At 49.9% G+C, this 20,240-nt stretch overlaps 1 protein-coding gene across 2 annotated transcripts in view; it reads left to right on the plus strand.

The window, feature by feature from the left end:
* DACH2 (dachshund family transcription factor 2) overlaps positions 1 to 20,240 on the plus strand; it is a 448,249-nt gene that overhangs the window by 188,034 nt on the left and 239,975 nt on the right. For both annotated transcript variants that reach the window (XM_029067347.1, XM_029067346.1), the window contains one exon: positions 2,680 to 2,795. In XM_029067347.1, coding sequence (XP_028923180.1) covers positions 2,680 to 2,795 — 116 coding nt within the window. The remainder of the gene's footprint in view (positions 1 to 2,679; positions 2,796 to 20,240) is intronic.

Below are 20,240 nucleotides of genomic sequence, written 5' to 3' on the forward strand. Positions count from 1 at the left end.
TTCGTCTAAGCACTGGGGAGGAGACAAGGAAATCGGGTTGGACAGTGTCCCTGTCCCACGTGGGGCTCACAGTCTCAATCCCCATTTTACAGATGAGGTAACTGGAACATAGAAGTGAAGTGACTTGCCCAAGGTCACACAGCAGGCATGTGGCGGAGGAGGATTAGAACTCATGACCTTCTGACTCCCAAGCCTGTGTTCTAGCCATTGCACCATGCTGCTTCTGAGTAGGGCCAAGGGATTGTGGCAAGCGGCCAGCGGCAAAGTAGATGAGAAACACAGTTTGACTGGCTGTGCTCCTAAAATCCGGCGGTGAACTGGGAATTTTGGATTTTGATAGTCCTCTCCCCAGGGCTTAGTACAGTGCTCTTACACAGAGCAAGCACTCAATCAAGACTATCGACTGATTCTATGGAGTCTCGAAGTGCAGTGACATTACCAGTTGTTGCTCCCCAAGGCCACTTACAAATGTGGGAATTCTTGGTGAGGAGGGTCTGGGAAGAGTCTGGAGAGGATCCGGAGAATGACTGAGGGCATGTCAGCCCAGCCTACAGGTGGCTTCACCGGAGAATCTCAGTTCACTCACACCGAGTATAGCAATCTCATCCACTTATATGCAACTAGGAGATTTTTCTCTAGAGAGAAGAACGGGCAAAGATGGGATGTGGAACTCGGCCTCTTGTTTTACTTAAAGCTCACCTCCTCCAAGAGGCCTTCCCAGACTGAACTCCCCCCTTTTTTCCCCTCTGCTCCCTCTACCCTCCCTTTCACCTCTCCGCAGCTTAACCCTCTTCTCCCCCCTTTCCCTCTGCTCCTCCCCCTCTCCCGTCCCAGCCCCTCGGCACCGTACTCGTCCGCTCGACTGTATATATCTTCATCACCCTATTTATTTTGTTTAATGAGATGTACATCACCCTGATTCTATTTATTTGCCATTGTTTTTATGAGACGTTCTTCCCCTCGACTCTATTTATTGCCATCGTTCTTGTCTGCCCGTCTCCCCCGATTAGACCGTAAGCCCGTCAAAGGGCAGGGACTGTCTCTATCTGTTGCCGATCTGTACATTCCAAGCGCTTAGTACAGTGCACATAGTAAGCGCTCAATAATTACTATTGAATGAATGAATGAACTTCATAAACCTTCCCGAGGAAAGTTAAAAACCCAGCTGCCACAGCAAGGGCAAGCCAGGAACGAACCTGACCAAAATGAAATCTCAAATGACCTGGAGTGACAGGGGGAGGAGCCAGAGATAAAAACCGAAAAAGCAAATGGGAGGAACGGGATCTTTTGTGAGAGATTGATCTGCAATATTGATGCTCCGCGAAAGCAAAGCGCACGGTATGAAAAATGAAGCGTGTAATGGGGCCTCTGTGTAAGCTCCCTGGAAGCTGTCTTCATTTAAAGACGGAGTTTGTCTCGCGCTGATAGAGAGATCGGCTGCCTCTGAGGTGATAGAGTGAAGTTTAACTTAAATTTCTCTGGGAGGCAGAAGTCACGTTTTGGGAGACGATCTCTATTGGTACCTCATAGGCTTCTGCGCCTTGGTTATTTAATACTCTCTCTCCTCGAAGTTTCGTCAACTGCCCCATTATTCAAGTCTACGGAGCACACGTCCCCCTAAGAAGCAGCGGCAATGTGTCCGCTGGCATTAGTCACATTTTCAGCCGATCGAGACCGCGTGAGACTCCGAGCTGGATGCGTCTTGCTGTTAAAATTTCTAAATTGTGGTGTCAGCCTGGGACAGTGGCCCAGGGGCACAGGCTGCGTTTGGACGGGCAAAGGGAGGGACCTGACGAGGACATTTTTCCCCTTTTGCATTATGGATTTGAACGTGCGGTGTGTGGACAGTTTATCTGGTCAGCTTAGTCTTGTTATCCTCGCTCAGCTGCAGCCGATCGAACCACGGCACCCGTCTGTCCAGTTTGATACCTCAGGACAGTCTGGTAACCTGCCCAGACACCGGAGGCCTCTGCTTCCGCCATTTGTATAGTATTCGGCCTCGGACTTCCCTCTGTCTCCTCTCCAGCCTCCGAGGGTCTTGGCTCGGAAGCAGGGCCCGCGTTCATGGAGACCTAAGGGGGAGCATGGCAGCTCTGGAGCGAGGAAGGGGCCGGGTACAATAAAGCTTTGAAGGGGTGGAGAGTAATTGTCTGTCAGATACGAAGAGGGAGGGTGTCCCAGGCCAGAGGCAGGACGTGGGTGAGAGTTTGGCGGCAAGGTAGATGAGATACCCGTTCATACCCATCCTCAGTCTGAAAGTCTAAGCGCTTATTCCACCGTGCATTCAATCCTTCATTTTTATTACGCAAGGGCATTTTAAAATTCTTTTATTTCCGCCTCCCTCAGCCGGAAGCTACCCCAGTGCTTATCACAGTGCCTGGCAGGTGACCTGCCCCCTGGCCACGTGTCTTATCCCCACTGGGCCACGCTGCCCACCGAGCCACCTGACAAGGAATTGGTTGGAAAAATTCAATCCCTAGCAGCGTCCAATCCAGAAAGAGTGCTCACAGATGCAACTTTCACGGAGCACTCTGCAAGGTGTGACGGAGGACGGTCTTTGTACATCAAAACCTCTGGTGCTCGATGATGAAGCTGGCTTTGGAGGGTCTCTTGGCACGGTGGGGGTGGTCTCCTCCTTCCCAGCCCCATCTTACACCTGCTCTCATTGTGCCTCCACAGCTCCAGACCAGGAAGACCCCCGAAGCGCTCCCTGGGAGTAGCCATCCAAGAAAACGCACGTCTTCTGCCCCACGGAGTTCCTGGGCTCTTGTCTCCCGGCCTCATCTCCCCTACAGGTAATAAAGCCCACCCACCCACCGGCTGGTCGGGATGGTCTCTTCATCCTGCACCGCGGTGGAAGTAAACCAATATTGATCCAATTGCCTTGTCCTTCAGGACGTTTCCAGCTTTCCTGGAGGTTATGTTATTGGATTTTTTTGAGCATTCATGGGAGTGACGTTCTGTTACCGCAGTCACTAAAATCTAGTGGACTTGTAATTTGGTTCTTTATTAATTGTCATTTCCTAGCTGGAAATTCTCCTGAATACTTTTTTCTAGAGGAAACTTGGGCTAAAACAAACCACCGCCATCTTGCAAGGCCTATAGGGTAGAGCGCTCCTTTTCAGTTGTGTCAGAGCAGCCTTCCTTTTATTTTTCACCGAGTCTAGGGACCACTCTTCAGAAACAATAAATCAATCATATTCATTGAGTGCTTACTGTGTGCAGTTAGGTACTAAGCGCTTGGGAGAGTTCGATATAACAGAGTTGGCAGATACGTTCCCTGCCCACAAGGAGCTCGCAGCCCAGGGGACAGAAGACGAAAAAGGATGTCCCCTAGCTTCAGAACTGCCCTTGTCAGCTGAAGGTGAAGCAGATCACGTGTGCTTGGGGGCCATTTTGCTTCCGGGCTTCCGTTCCTGGTAACGGAAGGCACCAGTGTGGGTTAGATGGAAGTGAGGAGCAGGCTGAGGGATGGTGGGTTTGAAGGGTTGGACCTCTACACCCTACCAACCTCCAAGATGAGGCTCTGCCATTCAGTATTTCTGTTTGTGCGTCTCCCGGGACTCACTTGGGTACCTTAGAAGCCGGCGTTGTTCACCCTGACTTCGGACCTGGGAGACCAGTTCAGACGGGGGGGGCATTTTGCTGGTTTCCATGATGTTGGAAATCCCTCGTTCTCAATGCGGGAAGGTGGTGGTAACGGGAGGAGCCTATGTAGTCCACCAAAAGTCCCTTCAATCAATCAGTCATATTCATTCTATCGTATTTATTGAGCTCTTACTGTGTACAGAGCATTCCACTAAACGCTTGGTAGAGCACCTTCCCCTGCTCCAGAATGAGGGTTTCGGTTGTTTTCTTCACGGACCGGGGACGTTTTCAAAGCCGACTGGGTGGGCTCCCCTGGCCCGCTGCCTCTCCGACTTTGATCACATTGATTGCCCGGCAGCTGCCTCCCAGTCAACGCCCAGTAAGCTCTCTGTGGATTGTGTAGAGCCTCTGTTATCCCTTGGCAGTGATTGATCTGTCTTGTCCAACGATCAGCGGGAAGGACGGTTTAATTACAGCGCGACTCCTTGGGAACTCTCCTTGGATTCAGGATTTTCCGTGTGTGCGTTTGTGTGTGGGTGTGTGTGTGTTTGCATCCGATGCGCTTTCCCCACCCCACCCCCCACACTGGGTTGGCGTGGGTAGTGCCCGTCGATATCTATGCCGGTTCTTCCACTAGGGAACACCGGCTGCCCTCATTGAGTAATGAATTCTCCCACCCTTGGGTTTAGGTTGACTGGTGTCTGTAGTGCGGCTCACTAAGGATCCAAGAGGGTAATCTAGAAGTCACCCAGTAAACCATTTATTTATATTAATAAATATAATTATTTAGAGAGGCAGCGTGGCGTAGTGAATAGAGCATGGTCCTGGGAGTTAGAAGGTCATGGGTTGGAAACCCAGTCCCTCCACTTGTCTGCTGTGTGGCCTTGGACAAGTCACTTCACTTCTCTGGGCCTCAGTTCCCTCATCTGGGAAATGGGGATCGAGACTGTGAGCCTCAGGCGGGGACTGCATCCGACTCGATTTGCTTGTAGCCACCCCGGCGCTTAGTACAATGCCTGGCACGCGGCAAGCACTTAATAAATCCCATCATCATCATCATCATTATTAATAATAATTATAGTAATAATGATATCTGTATCCCCCTCGAGACTGGAAGCTCACTGTGGGCAGGGAGTGAGTCTGTTTATTGTTAATTTGTTCTGCCCACAGTGAGCACTCAATGAGATCGACTGATTTAGTGAAGGTACGGGATGCCTTCTTACTTACGGGATGCCTTGTCTGTGGGGTCAGGATGCCAGGGCGGGGATGGGGAAGACAGTCAAGGCAGCCTTCATCAATTTGATTTACTGGAAAATCACTCTACGTCGCTGCCTAGTTCTCTTTGCCGAAGACAAGTTGACAATTCCTCTGTTAGACCTGTGCTGAGACAGCCCCATGATGTGCTGGGAGTCCATCACTTCATTTTACCCTTTGTGGATTCCCCCTTTTTTTTATGGTACTTCTTAAGTGCTTACTGTGCGCCAGTCACTGCACTGATCGCTGGGGGAGATATAAGTTGATCAGGTTGGACACAGCCCCTGTCCCACATGAGGCTCTCAGTCTTAATCCCCTTTCACAGATGAGGACACTGAGGCCCAGAGAAGTGAAGTGACTTGCCCAAGGTCACCTGGCAGACAAGCAGCAGAACCGGGATTAGAACCCAGGTCCTTTTGACTCCCAGGCCCAGGCTCCGCCATTACAGATGCGGTAACTGAGGCCCAGAGAAGTGAAGTGACTTCTCCAAGGTCACTTAGCGGACACGTGGCAGAGCCGGGATTAGAATCCGTGACCTTAAGCCCTTCACTTGTCTTAATGACCTAGTGTATGTGACCGCTGCTTAATGCAACATTAAGTGTTTGACACGTTCAAAGCACTGTACTAGGAGCAGGGACGAATGCTTGAGAACGAATTAAGACACAATCCCGGGCCCACAAGGGGCTCATGAACTGAGATGAGGCAAACATCCACGTGTACCCAACCGACATCAAAATGCATGAAGATGGTGCCCCACACCATGTTTTCTATTCACGTGCCTTGATTATGTACACACACATGCACCCCTAAATTTCCGATGGCGTGGCCGGCCTCCTTCCTCAGTGTGAGTTCAGAGAAATGCATCGATTGAAGAGAGAGGTAGGGGGACTCAATGGAAAGCAACCTTGCCTAGTGGCAGGAATACGGGCTTGGGAGTCAGAAGACTTGAGTTCTAATCCCAGGTCTGCGATGTGTCTGCTGTTTGACCTTGGGCAAGTCACTTCACCTCAGTTACCTCATCTGTAAAATGGGGATTAAAACTGTTAGCCCCACATGGGATAACCTGATCACCTTGTATCCCCCCCAGTGCTTAGAACAGTACTTTGCACCTAGTAAGCACTTAAATACCACCACTATTATTAATACAGTTCAGCAATTAAGGGAGACAATCCCTGCCTACACCGGTCTTACAGTCTAGAAAGGCGGGGAGACGCATCAAAACAAGTAAACAGGCAGGTTCTAATCCCAGCCCTGTCCTTGGCTGACTCTACGACCTGGAGCAAATTACCTAACCACTCTGGCCTCAGTTTTCTCATCTGTCAGATGGAGATACGATCCCTGCTCGCCCTCTTTTTTAGATTGGGAGCCCCATCTGGGATGGTTACTGTGACCGATCTGACTATCTTGTTTCTACCCCAGCACTTAACACAGCGGTTGCCTATCAGTGTGACTACCAACTCTGTTATATTGTACTATGCCAAGCGTTTGGAGCAGTCCTCCGCTCACAGTAATAATAATGTTGGTATTTGTTAAGCGCTTACTATGTGCAGAGCATTCTTCTAAGCGCTGGGGTAGATATAGGGTAATCAAGTTGTCCCTCGTGAGGCTCACAGTCTTCATCCCCATTTTACAGATGAGGTAACTGAGGCACAGAGAAGTTAAGTGACTTGTCCACAGTCACACAGCTGACAAGTAGCAGAGCCAGGATTCGAACCACAGTAAGCACTCAAGAAATCCCACTGATTGGTTGGCATGCGCCTTAGCATTCATTCAATAAATGCTATGAAAAAAACCCCCCACAACCATTCCATTTTCAGTAGGCGTTTGGAGATTTCCACCCCTACTGCTTGGTGGTGGAGCTTGCTGTGGGCAGGGAATATTTCTGTTTGTTACATTTTACGCTCCCAAGCACTTAGTACAGTGCTCTGGACATGGTAGGTGCTCAATAAATGCAATGCGATAAACGAATGAGTGGATGAGCAGCAGCTGTTGTGCAGCAGCGAAGATGACAGCCCATTTCAGAGGGCCACTGGCCTTCCGCCTAGAAGCTCGAGCAAGTCTTCACTTGAGAAGCAGCCTGGCTCAGTGGAAAGAGCCCGGGCTTGAGAGTCAGGGGTCATGGGTTCTAATTCTGGCTCCACCACTTGTCAGCTGTGTGACTTTGGGCAAGTCACTTCACTTCTCTATGCCTCAGTTCCCTCATCTATAAAATGGAGTTTAAGACTGTGAGTCCCACGTGGGACAACCTGATCACCTTGTATCCTCCCCCCAGCGTTTAGTACGGTGGGACAACCTGATCACCTTGTATCCTCCCCCAGCGCTTAGTACAGTGCTTTGCACATAGTAAGTGGTCAACAAACAAATGCCATCATTATCCACCTGTTCCATTCTGCGGCAGTTGGGGCTGGTGCGAATTCTCCCCCTCCAAAAAAACCCCCTTGAGTTTGGTTTATTCCAGCTCTCTCTGGGCATCCATCGGGGTAGGTGGGAACACTTAAAATTAAGTGCGCTAGATTCCGGAGGTTTTGTTAATTTCGTCCAGATGTTTGATTTGGGGCGGTTTGCCTTCATTTCTTTTATGCCCAGGAATGGCCAGTTGGCATCCGAAAGAGCTGGGATCTGAATTATTAATGGTCCCCAATATGTTGTGGTAATTCTTTGCAGTCGTTTCAACGCGCTTTCTCCTATTAAAGAGAAAGCCTAAATATGTCATCACAATAACTAGAAGCGTATTTGTTGGGGTGCCTCGATTGCCGCTGTTTACGATGAGGCAACGGCCAACGTTTGTTTATTTTTTTTTCTTCAGGGCAAACGTCATCATCTCTTCCCATAACCACAATGGTTATTGCAGTCTAAACGATCCTTGCAATTCTGCCTCTGCAGGTTTCTAGCTAATCAGTTTCCCCCTGACCTTGTCCACTAGCACACGGACTCTTCGGAGTCTTTCAGATTTCTGGGCCAATGTGCTTGAGAGGACTTGTACCCCAAGCATATCTTGCTTCTCTCAGACCCTAGCCAGGATGGCTGATAACCCAAAATAGAAGTTGGTGTCATTGCAACTGGGACTGGTTCGATAGCATGGAAAGGATCCAGAGAGGAAAATGGAGACATGAGGAAGAGAGAAGGAAAAGAAGGAAGGGGATCGGGGGTAGGGAGGGAGGATGAGAGAGAGAACACAGAAAGCGCTCAATACGTATCACTGAGAAGACGGGCGGTGGAAAAAGGAGAGAGGAAAAGAGAAGGAGAAAGGAAAGTGGGGGAGACAAACGCGGGGGGACGAGACAGACGTTTGAGAGGGAGGAAGCTGACATTTTTTGTTCTCACTGAAAAACTCAACCAAGCAGTGGAAGCAATGGTGGAACATTGTGGATGACCTGTGCCCTTCAAGATAATTTTGGTCTTTCCCTTTTGGAATATTTTTCTATTCAGTTGTCAGAAGCCATTTAGCCATCGCTGGCCACAGTGTAGCTTTTCTTTTCAGCGAGGAGAGAAGCCTGTGGCTTCCCGGTGACAGCTGCCCCTCACCCCCACCCCCTTCTGGGGGGGCGGGGACGGTGGGGAGGGGAGGCGCCGGTGGCCAGAAATTGTTCGGCGTTACTATTCTAGAGTGAATTGCTGTGATATATAAGGCTAATACATTAATACGATGAAGTTAATGAGAAGTACGAGTGTTGCCAAACTCTACCGGTCCAGCTTGAAAGCTGCTCCGCGTTTGCAGTTCCGCCTTCCTCCTGTGGCGAGAGATCACTATTACCTACGCACTGTCACTGTGATAAATGACATATCCCACAGTGCCCTGCATTCCATCTGGTAGGTCCCCAGATGAGAAATCTCTTATACAGATCACATCCTCGCCAGCCCAGTGGATCGGATTGGGTAAGGGGATTCTCCCCGAGTTTCTCCCTCCCTCCTCACCCCTCCACCGTCAGATGAAATCCGCGACTCCGGGGCGGTCCCCCGTCTCACTCCTCCAGAGAACGTCCCGAGCGCTTACGGGCTTTCCCCCAGAGAGAACGAGACCTTTTAAGTGGCGCGTTATAGTATTCGGAGGGGCGATAGGCCTGTCGGATGATAAGGCAGCCTGTCACCGTTTTATTTCACGGAGGTACGGAGGTGGTGCTCGGAGGGAGGATCCCAAAATGGCTCATTTAACCCATGCCCGTTGTTCGGTATTCCCAAGACTTTTCTAGATATTTATTAATCAAAGTGGGCTGAGGATTTGAGTAGTCAGGGCAACCCCTGCAAAGCGAAATGCCTTCACTGCCGTATCTAGTGAAGGTGTCAGGCCTTCTCAAAAATCTTCAGGCTCCACAGGCGTTCGCTGCAGCTGGCCATTTGAAGAGTCTTACGGGTCCCTCTGATTAGCCCTACAGAGTTGGGGGAGCATGAAGAAGGCATATGGGTAGTTTTTTATGGCGAATGTTTTTCATTATTATTAATAAGTAATAATAAGAAGAATGGTATTTAAGCGTTTAATATGTGCCAAGCACCGTGCTTAGGACCGAGGTAGGTTTAATGCCATCATATTGGACCCAGTCCCTGTCTCGCATGGGGCACATCATCGTAGGGAGAGGGAAAGCAGGTATTGAATCCCCATTTTACAGATGGGAGAACTGAGTCCGAGAGAAGTGTAGTGGTCACCCGGCAGGCCAGTGACACCTGTCCTGACTGAGATTTGACCCCGGAGAGTCAAAACAGAATTCATTCTACCTTGGAGTATCCTGCCGGGGTGTCTCGTGGGGACAACTTGCAGGGGCATCCTACGAGGACAACCTGCAGGGTCCTCCTGAGGGGACATCATGCTAGGGATAGCCCGCTGGGGCGTCCTGCTCGGGGTACCCTGTGGGGACATCCTGACGGGGCTTCCTGTGGCAATATCCTTCTGGGACATTTGCCGGGATATCCCGTGGGGACATCCTGCTGGGGCACCCTCTGGAGACATGCTGCTGGGCATCCAGCAGTGACATCCTTTGGGGACATCCCGCTGGGACGTCTTGCCGGGATATCCCATGGGGATATCCTGCTGGGCATCCTGTGGGGACATCCTGCTGGGAGGTATGGTGGCCACATCTCCCCGGGTCATCTTGCCAGGATGTCCTACTGAGACATCCCGTTGGGGCATTCTCTGGGGTCATCCTTCCGGGACGTCCCGCCGGGCTGTCTGGCAGTGACATCCCATGGGGGGCATCCTGACGGGACATCCTGCTGGGACTTCGTGCCGGGGAGTCCAGCAGTGTCATCCTGCTGGGACATCCTACCTAGCGTCCTTTTGGGGACAGTGTGCCGGGACAAGTGTGGGCATCCTGTGGGGGTGTCTTGAGGGGACAGTGTGCCAGGACTTCCCTTAGGGGCATTCATTCATTCGGTTGTATCTATTGAGCGCTTACTTCATGCGAAGTACTGTACTGAGTGTAACATTCACTGCCCACCGCGAGCTTTTCCTGCTGGGACATTTTCCGGGGATGCTACGGTGGCATCTGGTTGGTGTCGGAGTTCTGTGGTCTCTGAGATTAGAGAAACAGCATGACACAGTGGTTAGAGCACGGTACTGAGAGTCAGAAGGATGTGAGTTCTAATCCTGGCTCCGCCACTTATCTGCTGTGTGACCTTAGGCAAGTCGCTTCACTTCCTCTGGGCCTCCGATACCTCATCTGTGAACTGGGGATTGAGACCGTGAGCCTCATGTGGGACAGGGACCGTGTCCATCTCGATTTGCTTGTGGCCACCCCAACGCTTAGTATGGTGCCTGGCACATAATAAGAGGTGAAAAAATACCGTAATTACTATTATTATTATTATCCCCGATCTTGGGCCCCCTCCCTTATTGGAGTGGCTGGGACACCAAAGTGGGGATTTAACCCCGGGAACGTGGGCTCCTTGTGATCCAGCCCACGGTCCGGCCTCCGCCACCATTCAGTCAGGAGACGACGTGGGCCCCGCCGGCCCCGGCCTATCCCACACCGCCCCGGCCTCCGCCGGCCCCGGCCTGACCAGGAAGGTGGCTATTGTTTTAACGAGATGTTCATCCCCTCGATTCTATTTATTGCTATTGTTCTTGTCTGTCCGTCTCCCCCGATTAGACCGTGAGCCCGTCAAAGGGCGGGGACTGTATCTGTTACCGATTTGTCCATTCCAGGCCCTTAGTACAGTGCTCTGCACATAGTAAGCGCTCAACAAATACTATCGATTGAACGACGGGGGACGGCTGGCAGTTTGAGAACTGCGCAGACACCGGCGTGACCTCTTGCCCAACTCCGCTGCTACTCAGAGCAAGAATCACCTCCTCTGGTACACGTTCCGCTCACATCACCGGCGTAGGTCAGGGCCCGCGGGGTCCTTTGGTGTCTGAGCGCATCAAGTCCTCTAACGAGATGATTAATTATTGGCCACCAACAGGATGTAAAATGTTTAAGGCGCATATAGATAGGGTGATGGATTTGGCTCTGAAGACTGATTAGTGAATTCACATTTAGAACAGTGAAGATAATCGCCATAGCACCGGGATGGAGGTACTCGTGGGAAAGAGGCACAGGGGTTAATATACTAGCAATCAGAGTAATGCTATTTGTTGAGTGCCACTCTTCATTCATTCATTCAATCGTATTTATTGAGTGCTTACTGTGCACAGAGCACTGTGCTGAGAAGCAGCGTGGCTCAGTGGAAAGAACCCGGGCTTGGGAGTCAGAGGTCATGGGTTCGAATCGCAGCTCGGCCACTTGTCAGCTGTGTGACTGTGGGCAAGTCACTTCACTTCTCTGGGCCTCAGTTACCTCATCTGTAACATGGAGATTAACTGTGAGCCTCACGTGGGACGACCTGATTACCCTGTATCTATCCCAGCGCTTAGAACGGTGCTCTGCACATAGTAAGCGCTTAACAAATATCAACGTTATTAACAGTGCTCGGCACATAGTAAGCGCTTAACAAATACCAACATTAAAGTACATTTTGGCAACAAATAGAGACAATCCCTACCCAACAATGGGCTCAAGGTCTAGAAGAGACTGGGAGATCATTCTTGGGAGATTACAGTGGAAGTGAAAGAGAAGTTCCCTGCTGACGAGGAGCTTTCACTCTAATGAAGAGAGGTGGACTGGCCTAGAGGAAATCAATCAATCAATCAATCAATCGTGTTTATCGAGCGCTGACTCTATGCAGAGCACTGTACATTGTAACGGAATAGGTAGACACGTTCCCTGCCCACAAGGAGATCACAGTTTAACACTCAGTACCATGCTTGGCATAAAGAGACAGTCCCTGTCCTTCTTGGGGCTCACAGTCTCAACGCTTATTTCACAGATGAGGTAACTGAGGAACAGAGAAGTGAAGCGACTTGCCTAAGGTCACACGGTAATAATAATGATAATATTGGTATTTGTTAAGCGCTTACTATGTGCAGAGCGCTGTTCTAAGCACTGGGGAAGATCCAGGGTAAGCAGGTGGTCCCACGTGAGGCTCACAGTTCATCCCCATTTTACAGATGAGGTAACTGAGGCACAGAGACGTGAAGTGACTCGCCCGCAGTCACACAGCTGACAAGCGGCAGAGCCGGGAGTCGAACCCGTGACCTCTGACTCCGAAGCCCAGGCTCTTTCCACTGAGCCACGCTGCTTCTCTTGAAGCATGGTACTGAGAGTCAGAAGGTCGTGAGTTCTAATCCTGGCTCCGCCACCTGTCTGCCGTGAGACCTTAGGCGAGTCACTGTACTTTCTCTGGGCCCCCGATACCTCATCTGTGAACCGGGGATTGAGACTGTGAGCCTCGTGTGCGACAGCGACTGTGTCCATCTCAATTTGCTTGTGCCCAAAGCTTAGTATGGTGCCTGGAGCATAATAAGAGGTGAAAAAAATATTCCAATTACTATTATTATTACACCAGTAGATGAGTGGCAGATCTGGGATTGGAACCCTTGACTTTCTGACTCCCAGGCCCGTGCTCTCTCCACTCCGCCGTGCTGCTTCTCTTTACTCTGGTTACAGAGAAGCAGCGTGGCTCAGTGGAAAGAGCACGGGCTTTGGAGTCAGAGATCATGGGTTCGAATCCCAGCTCTGCCACGTGTCAGCTGTGTGCCTTTGGGCAAGTCACTTCACTTCTCTGTGCCTCAGTTCCCTCATCAGTAAAATGGGGATGAAGACTGTGAGCCCCACGTGGGACGACCTGATTCCCTTGTGTCTACCCCAGCGCTTAGAACAGTGCTCTGCACGTAGTAAGCGCTTAACAAATACCAACATAATTACTCAGTCCTCCTTCCCCTAACACTCGTGGCTCCTACAACAGACACGTGCGCGAGTGAAAAATCTCAGTGAGGAAGTCAGTCGTATTTATTGAGTACTTACTGTGCGCCGAACACTGTACTACATGCTTGGGAGAGTACGATATGACGATATAACTGATATAGTCCTTACCCACTACAGTTATCTTGTTAGAGGACTTATAGCGCTCGGACGCAAAACGCATCAACTCCCCAAGGGCCCCTGAGTTATGCGCGTGACGTTATTGCTCTGGCGGTAGAACTGCCGATCCGATCGCCCCTCCCTCATCTCGGTGGCACCGCTGCCAATAACTGGGTGACAAGTGTTATTTTCTCGGCCGCCTTTAGCTGACTCACGCGCTCTGAAAATTTCCAAATCTAAATGAGATAAATATTTGCTTGATGTTGTAATTTTTAGTGTTATGATTGCTATAATTTGTGGCTGTTCTGACAGGCCGCGAGAAGGATGTGGGTCTGCACTACATAAAAATACAATAAATTAGCGCAAACTACTGTGCTCGAGAAGTAATAGTCCATATGTTTCGGAATGCTGACGGCAAGCTTGGTCGGAGGCCAGGAACGTTGAGATTCGAGAAAGCCGGAGCCTAAAGGCGACTCTCAGAAGCCGCTCCGATCCCCGGATTCTAGCGCCTAGCTGGTGGGGAGATGAAAAGTGTCTTTGGGAATAAAATAGACAAAACTGTGGTACTTGTTAAATGTATACTATGCGCCAGGTACTGTACTAAGCGCTGGGGTAAATACAAGTTAATCTCGTCCCACATGGGGCTCACGGGCTAAGTAGGACCGGCATTTATTATTATTATCGGTAATTGTATTTATTGAGCACTTACTGTGTGCATAGCACTGTACTAAGCACTTGAAAGAGTACGGTATAACTTCGAACACATTCCCTGTCCACAGCGAACCCACATTCTGGAGGAGTTAAGTGACTTAAGATCACGCAGCAGGCAGGTGGAGGAGCCAAGATTAGAATTTAGATCCTCTGAGTCTCTGGTCCATGCTCGTGCTCAGTGGAAAGAGCCCGGGCTTGGGAGTCAGAGATCATGGATTCGAATCCCAGATCCGCCGCTTGCCAGTTGTGTGACTTTGGGCAAGCCACTTAACTTCTCTCTGCCTCAGTTCCCTCATCTGTAAACTGGGGATTAAAACTGTGAGCCCCACGTGGGACAACCTGATCACCTTGTATCCCGCCAGCGCTTAGGGCAGTGCTTTACACATAGTAAGCGCTTAACAGATACCACCATCATTATTATTTGTACTAGGCCACGCTGCTCCTAGAGCTCAACTGCCCACACGTGGTGCTCTTTGACTACAGGAATCGTTTGTCCCAGATGCCAACCCGGGGTTTCCCCGAAAAATGTCAAGGGTGATCAGACTGTGCCTCGTAATGAATGGGAATCTGGAAATCCGATGAGCTCGAGGTTCACAAAAGCGCACGAATCTGTTGTATTCATTGAGCACCCGCTCTGTGTAGAGCAGCATCCTGAAAGTCTACTATGTGCAGAATTCTGTTTTGGACACCTTCAGTGTGTGAGTGAACAATAATAATTATAATGATGGCATTTGTTAAGCCCTTATTATGTGCCCAGCACTGTTCTAAGCACTGGGGTAGATACAAGGTAATGAGGTTGTCCCACGTGGGGCTCGCAGTCTTAATCCCCATTTTACAGATGAGGTAACCGAGGCACAGAGAAGTTAAGCAGCTTGCCCGAGGTCGCACAGCACACGAGAGGTGGAGCCGGAATTAGAACACGTGTCCTCTGATTCCCAAGCCCGTGGAAAAAGCTTCCCCTAGTGGATTGTTGTACAGGGCACCTATTTGTGTGCGGAGCGTTGCATTAGGTGTCTTCTAAGTGGTTATCACAGTGCTTTGCACACAGTAAGCGCTGAATAAATGCGATCGACTGGCTTCTATGCGCAGAGTTCTGTAGCGGGCATCTTCGGTGCGCGGAATGCTGTAATGAGCATCTAGCTACCAAGTGTGGAACAATTCAGTCGTATTTACTAAGCCCTTACTGTGTGCAAAGCACTGTCCTAAGCACTTGAGAGAGGAGAATATAACGATCAACAGACTCGGTCCTGGATGCATTTTGAGTATAGAACACTGCACTGGGGACCTGGGAAAGTACACTAGAAGTTAAAGACTTGTTTTCTGCCATCACGGAGGAGAGTTAGTTCAAAGAAGAATGTAGTCGTACTCTTTTGAAGCAGAACAGATTTTCATCCTCTGCCTTCCAACTCCTTTACTTACACAAATTTCCTCTAACTAGAAACATAATATTCCCGAGATAAACATCCTCTCTTAGACATGAGGCTTTCATCTGAAATTGAATTTCTTTTCGGATTTCTTCGATCTCATTTTATGGGCATTCATTTATTCATTCGATCGTTTATTTAGCGCTTACTCTGTGCAGAGCACTGTACTGAGTGCTTGGGAGAGTACAATACGACAACAAACAGACCTATTCCCTGCCCACAATGAGCTCACAATCTAGACTATTGAAAAAATGGAGACGTCGTTAATCCTTCTTTAGTTACTGCCTCCCCCTCTCTTCTCCCTGATATATTTCTCTCTTCTCCCCGTACTTCTAACTAGCCAATAACTGGGAATCCATCATTCATTCATTCAGTAGTATTTACTGAGCGCTTACTATGTGCAGAGCACTGTACTAAGCGCTTGGAATGGACAAATCGGCAACAGATACAGTCCCTGCCCATTGACGGGCTTACGGTCTAATCGGGGGATTAGAATTTTAGTCAGAAACTGATCAGAATTTTAATCATTCGATCAGGGGTATTTACTGAGTGCTTACTACGTGCGGAGCACTGCACCGAGTACTGGGGAGAGCACAGTATAAAAGAATTAGCAGGTGCAGTCCCTGCCCATGATGAGCTTACAGTTTAGAGGGTGAAATCTACTCTCTCTTTCCATCCTCTCTTTCACCCGCTCAACACGCTAGACGGTCACCTCGTTGTAGTCAGGGAATGTCACTGTTTTTGGTTTTTTGTACTTTCCCAGGCGCTTAGTACAGTGCTCTGCACCCAGTAAGCGCTCAATAAATTCGATCGAATGAATGAGCACTCCGGATTTCTCTCATCTGGCTAGCCACCCTCCTTCCGGTGCTGCAGCCAGCCCCGTCTTTCCGTCTCACTGCATCTGGCTCCATCTCTGTGTAATGCTGTGGTGTGGCTGCCAACGCTCAGAGGGAAACTCCATGCGCTTAGACTGTGAACCGTCGGGGACCGTGTCTGATTCTCACAAATGTATTTTGTCCTTGCACTTAGCGCAACGCCCTGCACACAGTAAGCACTCGATAAATATTAATAATGTTGGTATTTGTTAAGCGCTTACTATGTTCAGAGCACTGTTCTAAGCGCTGGGGGGAGATACAGCGTAGTCAGGTTGTCCCACGTGAGGCTCACAGTTCATCCCCATTTTACAGATGAGGTATCTGAGGCACAGAGAAGTGAAGCGACTTGCCCACAGTCACACAGCTGACAAGTGGCCGAGCCGGGATTCGAACCCATGACCGCTGACTCCCAAGCCCGGGCTCTTTCCACTGAGCCCCGCTGCTTCTCTTTGTTACTAGTTACTACTATTATAATGGATGCTCCCTCTCGGATCTCCCTCCTCCGGCACCGGAGTGGACGTGGGGACAAGGGGATGACACTGCTGTTGGAATGGGAGCTGGGATAATTAGGAATAAAGTTGTTTCATTTTTTAAATAGTGTTTGTCGCCAGGCACGTGCCTGTTCTAAGCGCTGGGCTAGATACAGAGTAATCATGTTGGACACAGTCCAGGTTCCACGTGGGGCTCACCGTCTGAACCCCCACTCTACAGATGAGATAACTGGGGACAGGCAAGTGAAATGACTCGCCCAAGGTCACACAACAGACAAGTGGCGGAGCCGGGATAAGAAGCCAGGTCTTCTGGCTCCCGGACCTGTGCTCTGAGAATTGTTCACGGTGATCACGGTGCTGGTGTTTTGGGGGTTCTGTCCGCCCCTTTCCCTCCGTATTTCGTTGCTGAATTGTACTTTCCAAGTGCTTAGTACGGTGCTCCGCGCACAGCAAGCGCTCAATAAATGCGACGGAATGAGTACATGCCCTCGTTCCATACGTGTCCGTTTCCACGAGGACACAGAGTACCACGAGGGAGCAGGGAGGGGGGTCCACACATTTCCAAAAGCTGGGGGCAAATTTGGGGTGCCTCGAAGGCTGAAATGGCTTCAGGTATGCCTAGCAACACCCACCCCCTCCATCCTCAATACAATGGAACTTTATTTGAAGGACGTTAAGAATTTCGGATGAGAAATTCGGCTTTTATTAGGAAACCAAAACTTTCATTAACTATCAGATCACATTCCTTGATTTACATAACTCTGAGAAATGAGTCGATGCAGAAATAAACTTTGGAACAAGAGATGCCTTCAAGATAAAGGCTAATCTTTCATAATTTGGACACATGTTGAAAGACTATTTCTCCAGCAGTTCATTGCACTCTCCCGAGGTCACTTTTCCAGCCTGCTCCTATGTGGGATTGCTTTGAGAAATTGGCTCTCGCCGCATTTCCTCCTTCCCTTCTCGTGCCGGGATCGGACAGAAAACAGTTCCAAAATAGGACGGTCTATCGAAACATAGTTGGAAAGTCTCGTGTGGGGTTTTCTTAGCAGAATTCTCCACAGATCCAGTATTAGGAATGGTATTTAATGGGTACCCACCGTGCATATTACCCTGTACTAAGCACTTGGATCGTCTGCTCGACTGTATACTCGTCTGCTCGACCGTATATATTTTCACGTTACCCTATTTATTTTGTTAATGAAATGTACATCGCCTCGATTCTATTTAGTCGTCATCGTTTTTACGAGATGTTCTTCCCCTCGACTCTATTTATCGCCATCGTTCTCGTCTGTCCGTCTCCCCCGATTAGACCGTAGGTCCGTCGAACGGCAGGGACCGTCTCTTCCCCTGTGTCTACCCCAGCGCTTAGAACAGTGCTCAGCACATAGTAAGCGCTTAACAAATACCAACATTATTATTATTATTATTATTATTATTGTCCTGGTCCCTCCAATTGTCTTCTGGGTCATCTTGGGCAAGTTAACTTCTCTGTGCCTCACTTGCCTCCTCTGTAAAATGGGGATTAAGGGTGTGAGCGGGACAAGTGATTAGCTTGTACCTACCCCAGTACAGTGTACGGTGCCTGGCATGTAGTAAGGGCTTAACTATAGTCAAGACTGTGCACCCGTCAATGGGCAGGGACTGTCTCTATCTGTTGCCCATCTGTCCATTCCAATCTGTCCATTCCAAGCGCTTAGTACGGTGGTCTGCACATAGTAAGCGCTCAATAAATACTATTGAATGAATGGGGAAGCGGCGTGGCTCAGTGGAAAGAGCCCGAGCTTGGGAGTCAGAGGTCATGGGTTCCAATCCCAGCTCCGCCACTTGTCAGCTGTGTGACTGTGGGCAAGTCACTTCACTTCTCTGGGCCTAAATTCCCTCTTCTGTAAAATGGGGATTAACTGTGAGCCTCACGTGGGACAACTTGATTACCCTGTAAGCAAGTGTGGCTCAGTGGAAAGGGCCCGGGCTTGGGAGTCAGAAGTCATGAGTTCGAATCCCGGCTCCGCCACTTAGCTGTGTGACTGTGGGCAAGTCACTTCACTTCTCTGGGCCTCAGTTCCCTCATCTGCAAAATGGGGATTAACTGTGAGCCTCACGTGGGACAGTGTGATGACCCCGTATCTACCCCAGCGCTTAGAACGGTGCTCGGCACATAGTAAGCGCTTAACAAATACCGACATTATTATTGTTACCTCAGCGCTTAGAACAGTGCTCTGCACATAGTAAGCACTTAACAAATACCGGCATTATTATTATTATTTTATTGACATAGTGGCTGGACATAGACCCTCAGGATGGCAGAGCACTTTACTTTAGCACTTGGGAGAGTGCAATAGGACGATATGACAGACACGTTCCATGCTCCCGACGAGCTTCCGGTCTAGAGGGGGAGACGTTAATAGAAATAACAATCTACATAGATAAATTACAGATCTATTGCGGGATATAAGCACTGGGGGGGCTAGGAGAGGGGAATGAAGAAAGGGGACAAGTCAGGGTGACGCAGAAGGGAGTGGAAGACCGGACCTGAGGGCGTAGTCAGGGAAGACGCCTAGGAGGAGATGCGCCTTCAATAAGGCTTTGGAGTGGAGAGTAATTGTTGGATTTGAGGAGGGAGGGTGCTCCTGGCCAGTGGCAGAACATGAGTGAGGGGTCAGTGGCAAGATAGAGGAGGTTGAGGTACAGTGACAAGGTTGGCATTAGAGGAGCCCAATGTGCGGGTTGAGTTGTAGGAGGAGAGTAGTGAGGTAGGAAGGGACAAGGGGATCGAGTGCTTTAAAGCGCTCACACACGCAGAAACCCACACCCGGCCAACTCCTGGTGCTCGGCCCAGTGCAATTGACTCGGCCCCTGCAGTGGCTGAGCAGGTGACTCGATTACCCTGAAATCAGGCAGAAAATGTCCTCTTCTGGCCACTCGAGTGAATCAGTCAAATTATCGAGTGGCAAAACTAATTCCGAGCCTCGGGCCGCCAGACCTGCCACTTCCTATAAGTCAAGCCTTCACTTAGTGTGAAATTGTTTCTTATTTTATTCTCTTTCGTTTATTATGCTTATTTCTACTAATCCACTCAGCGGACGCCGAGCCGCCGGCGGGGTCGGGCGGCGGGCGGGAGGCCGCGACCCCGGGAGCCGGGAGGACGTTCCCACCGTGACCGCCAACTCTATTAAGACCCCCGTGCCACCGGCGGGGGGCTGTGAGACGTTCGAGTCCCTAAAATGAGTCACGACGCGGGGCGGAAGCGTGAAAAACGCCTCGGGTTCTCATGGCATTTTCTTCTTCCTCAGTCTTTCTTTCCCTCGGGAATAGACGGCGAGGACACTTGCCTGTGGGGAGAATGGGCACCTCACCAGACACCAGTTCCCGGGATGGGAGGGGTGGGAGGTTAATTGGCTGGAGGCGAATCGATCGATCGGTCGATCATTGAGCACCTACTCTGTGCAGAGAACTACTCTACGGAGCATTTCGGCGAGTGCGATTGAGTCGAGTAGACACGAT

The sequence above is a fragment of the Ornithorhynchus anatinus genome, chromosome 6 (assembly GCF_004115215.2).
Source record: "Ornithorhynchus anatinus isolate Pmale09 chromosome 6, mOrnAna1.pri.v4, whole genome shotgun sequence".
Lineage (NCBI taxonomy): Eukaryota > Metazoa > Chordata > Mammalia > Monotremata > Ornithorhynchidae > Ornithorhynchus > Ornithorhynchus anatinus.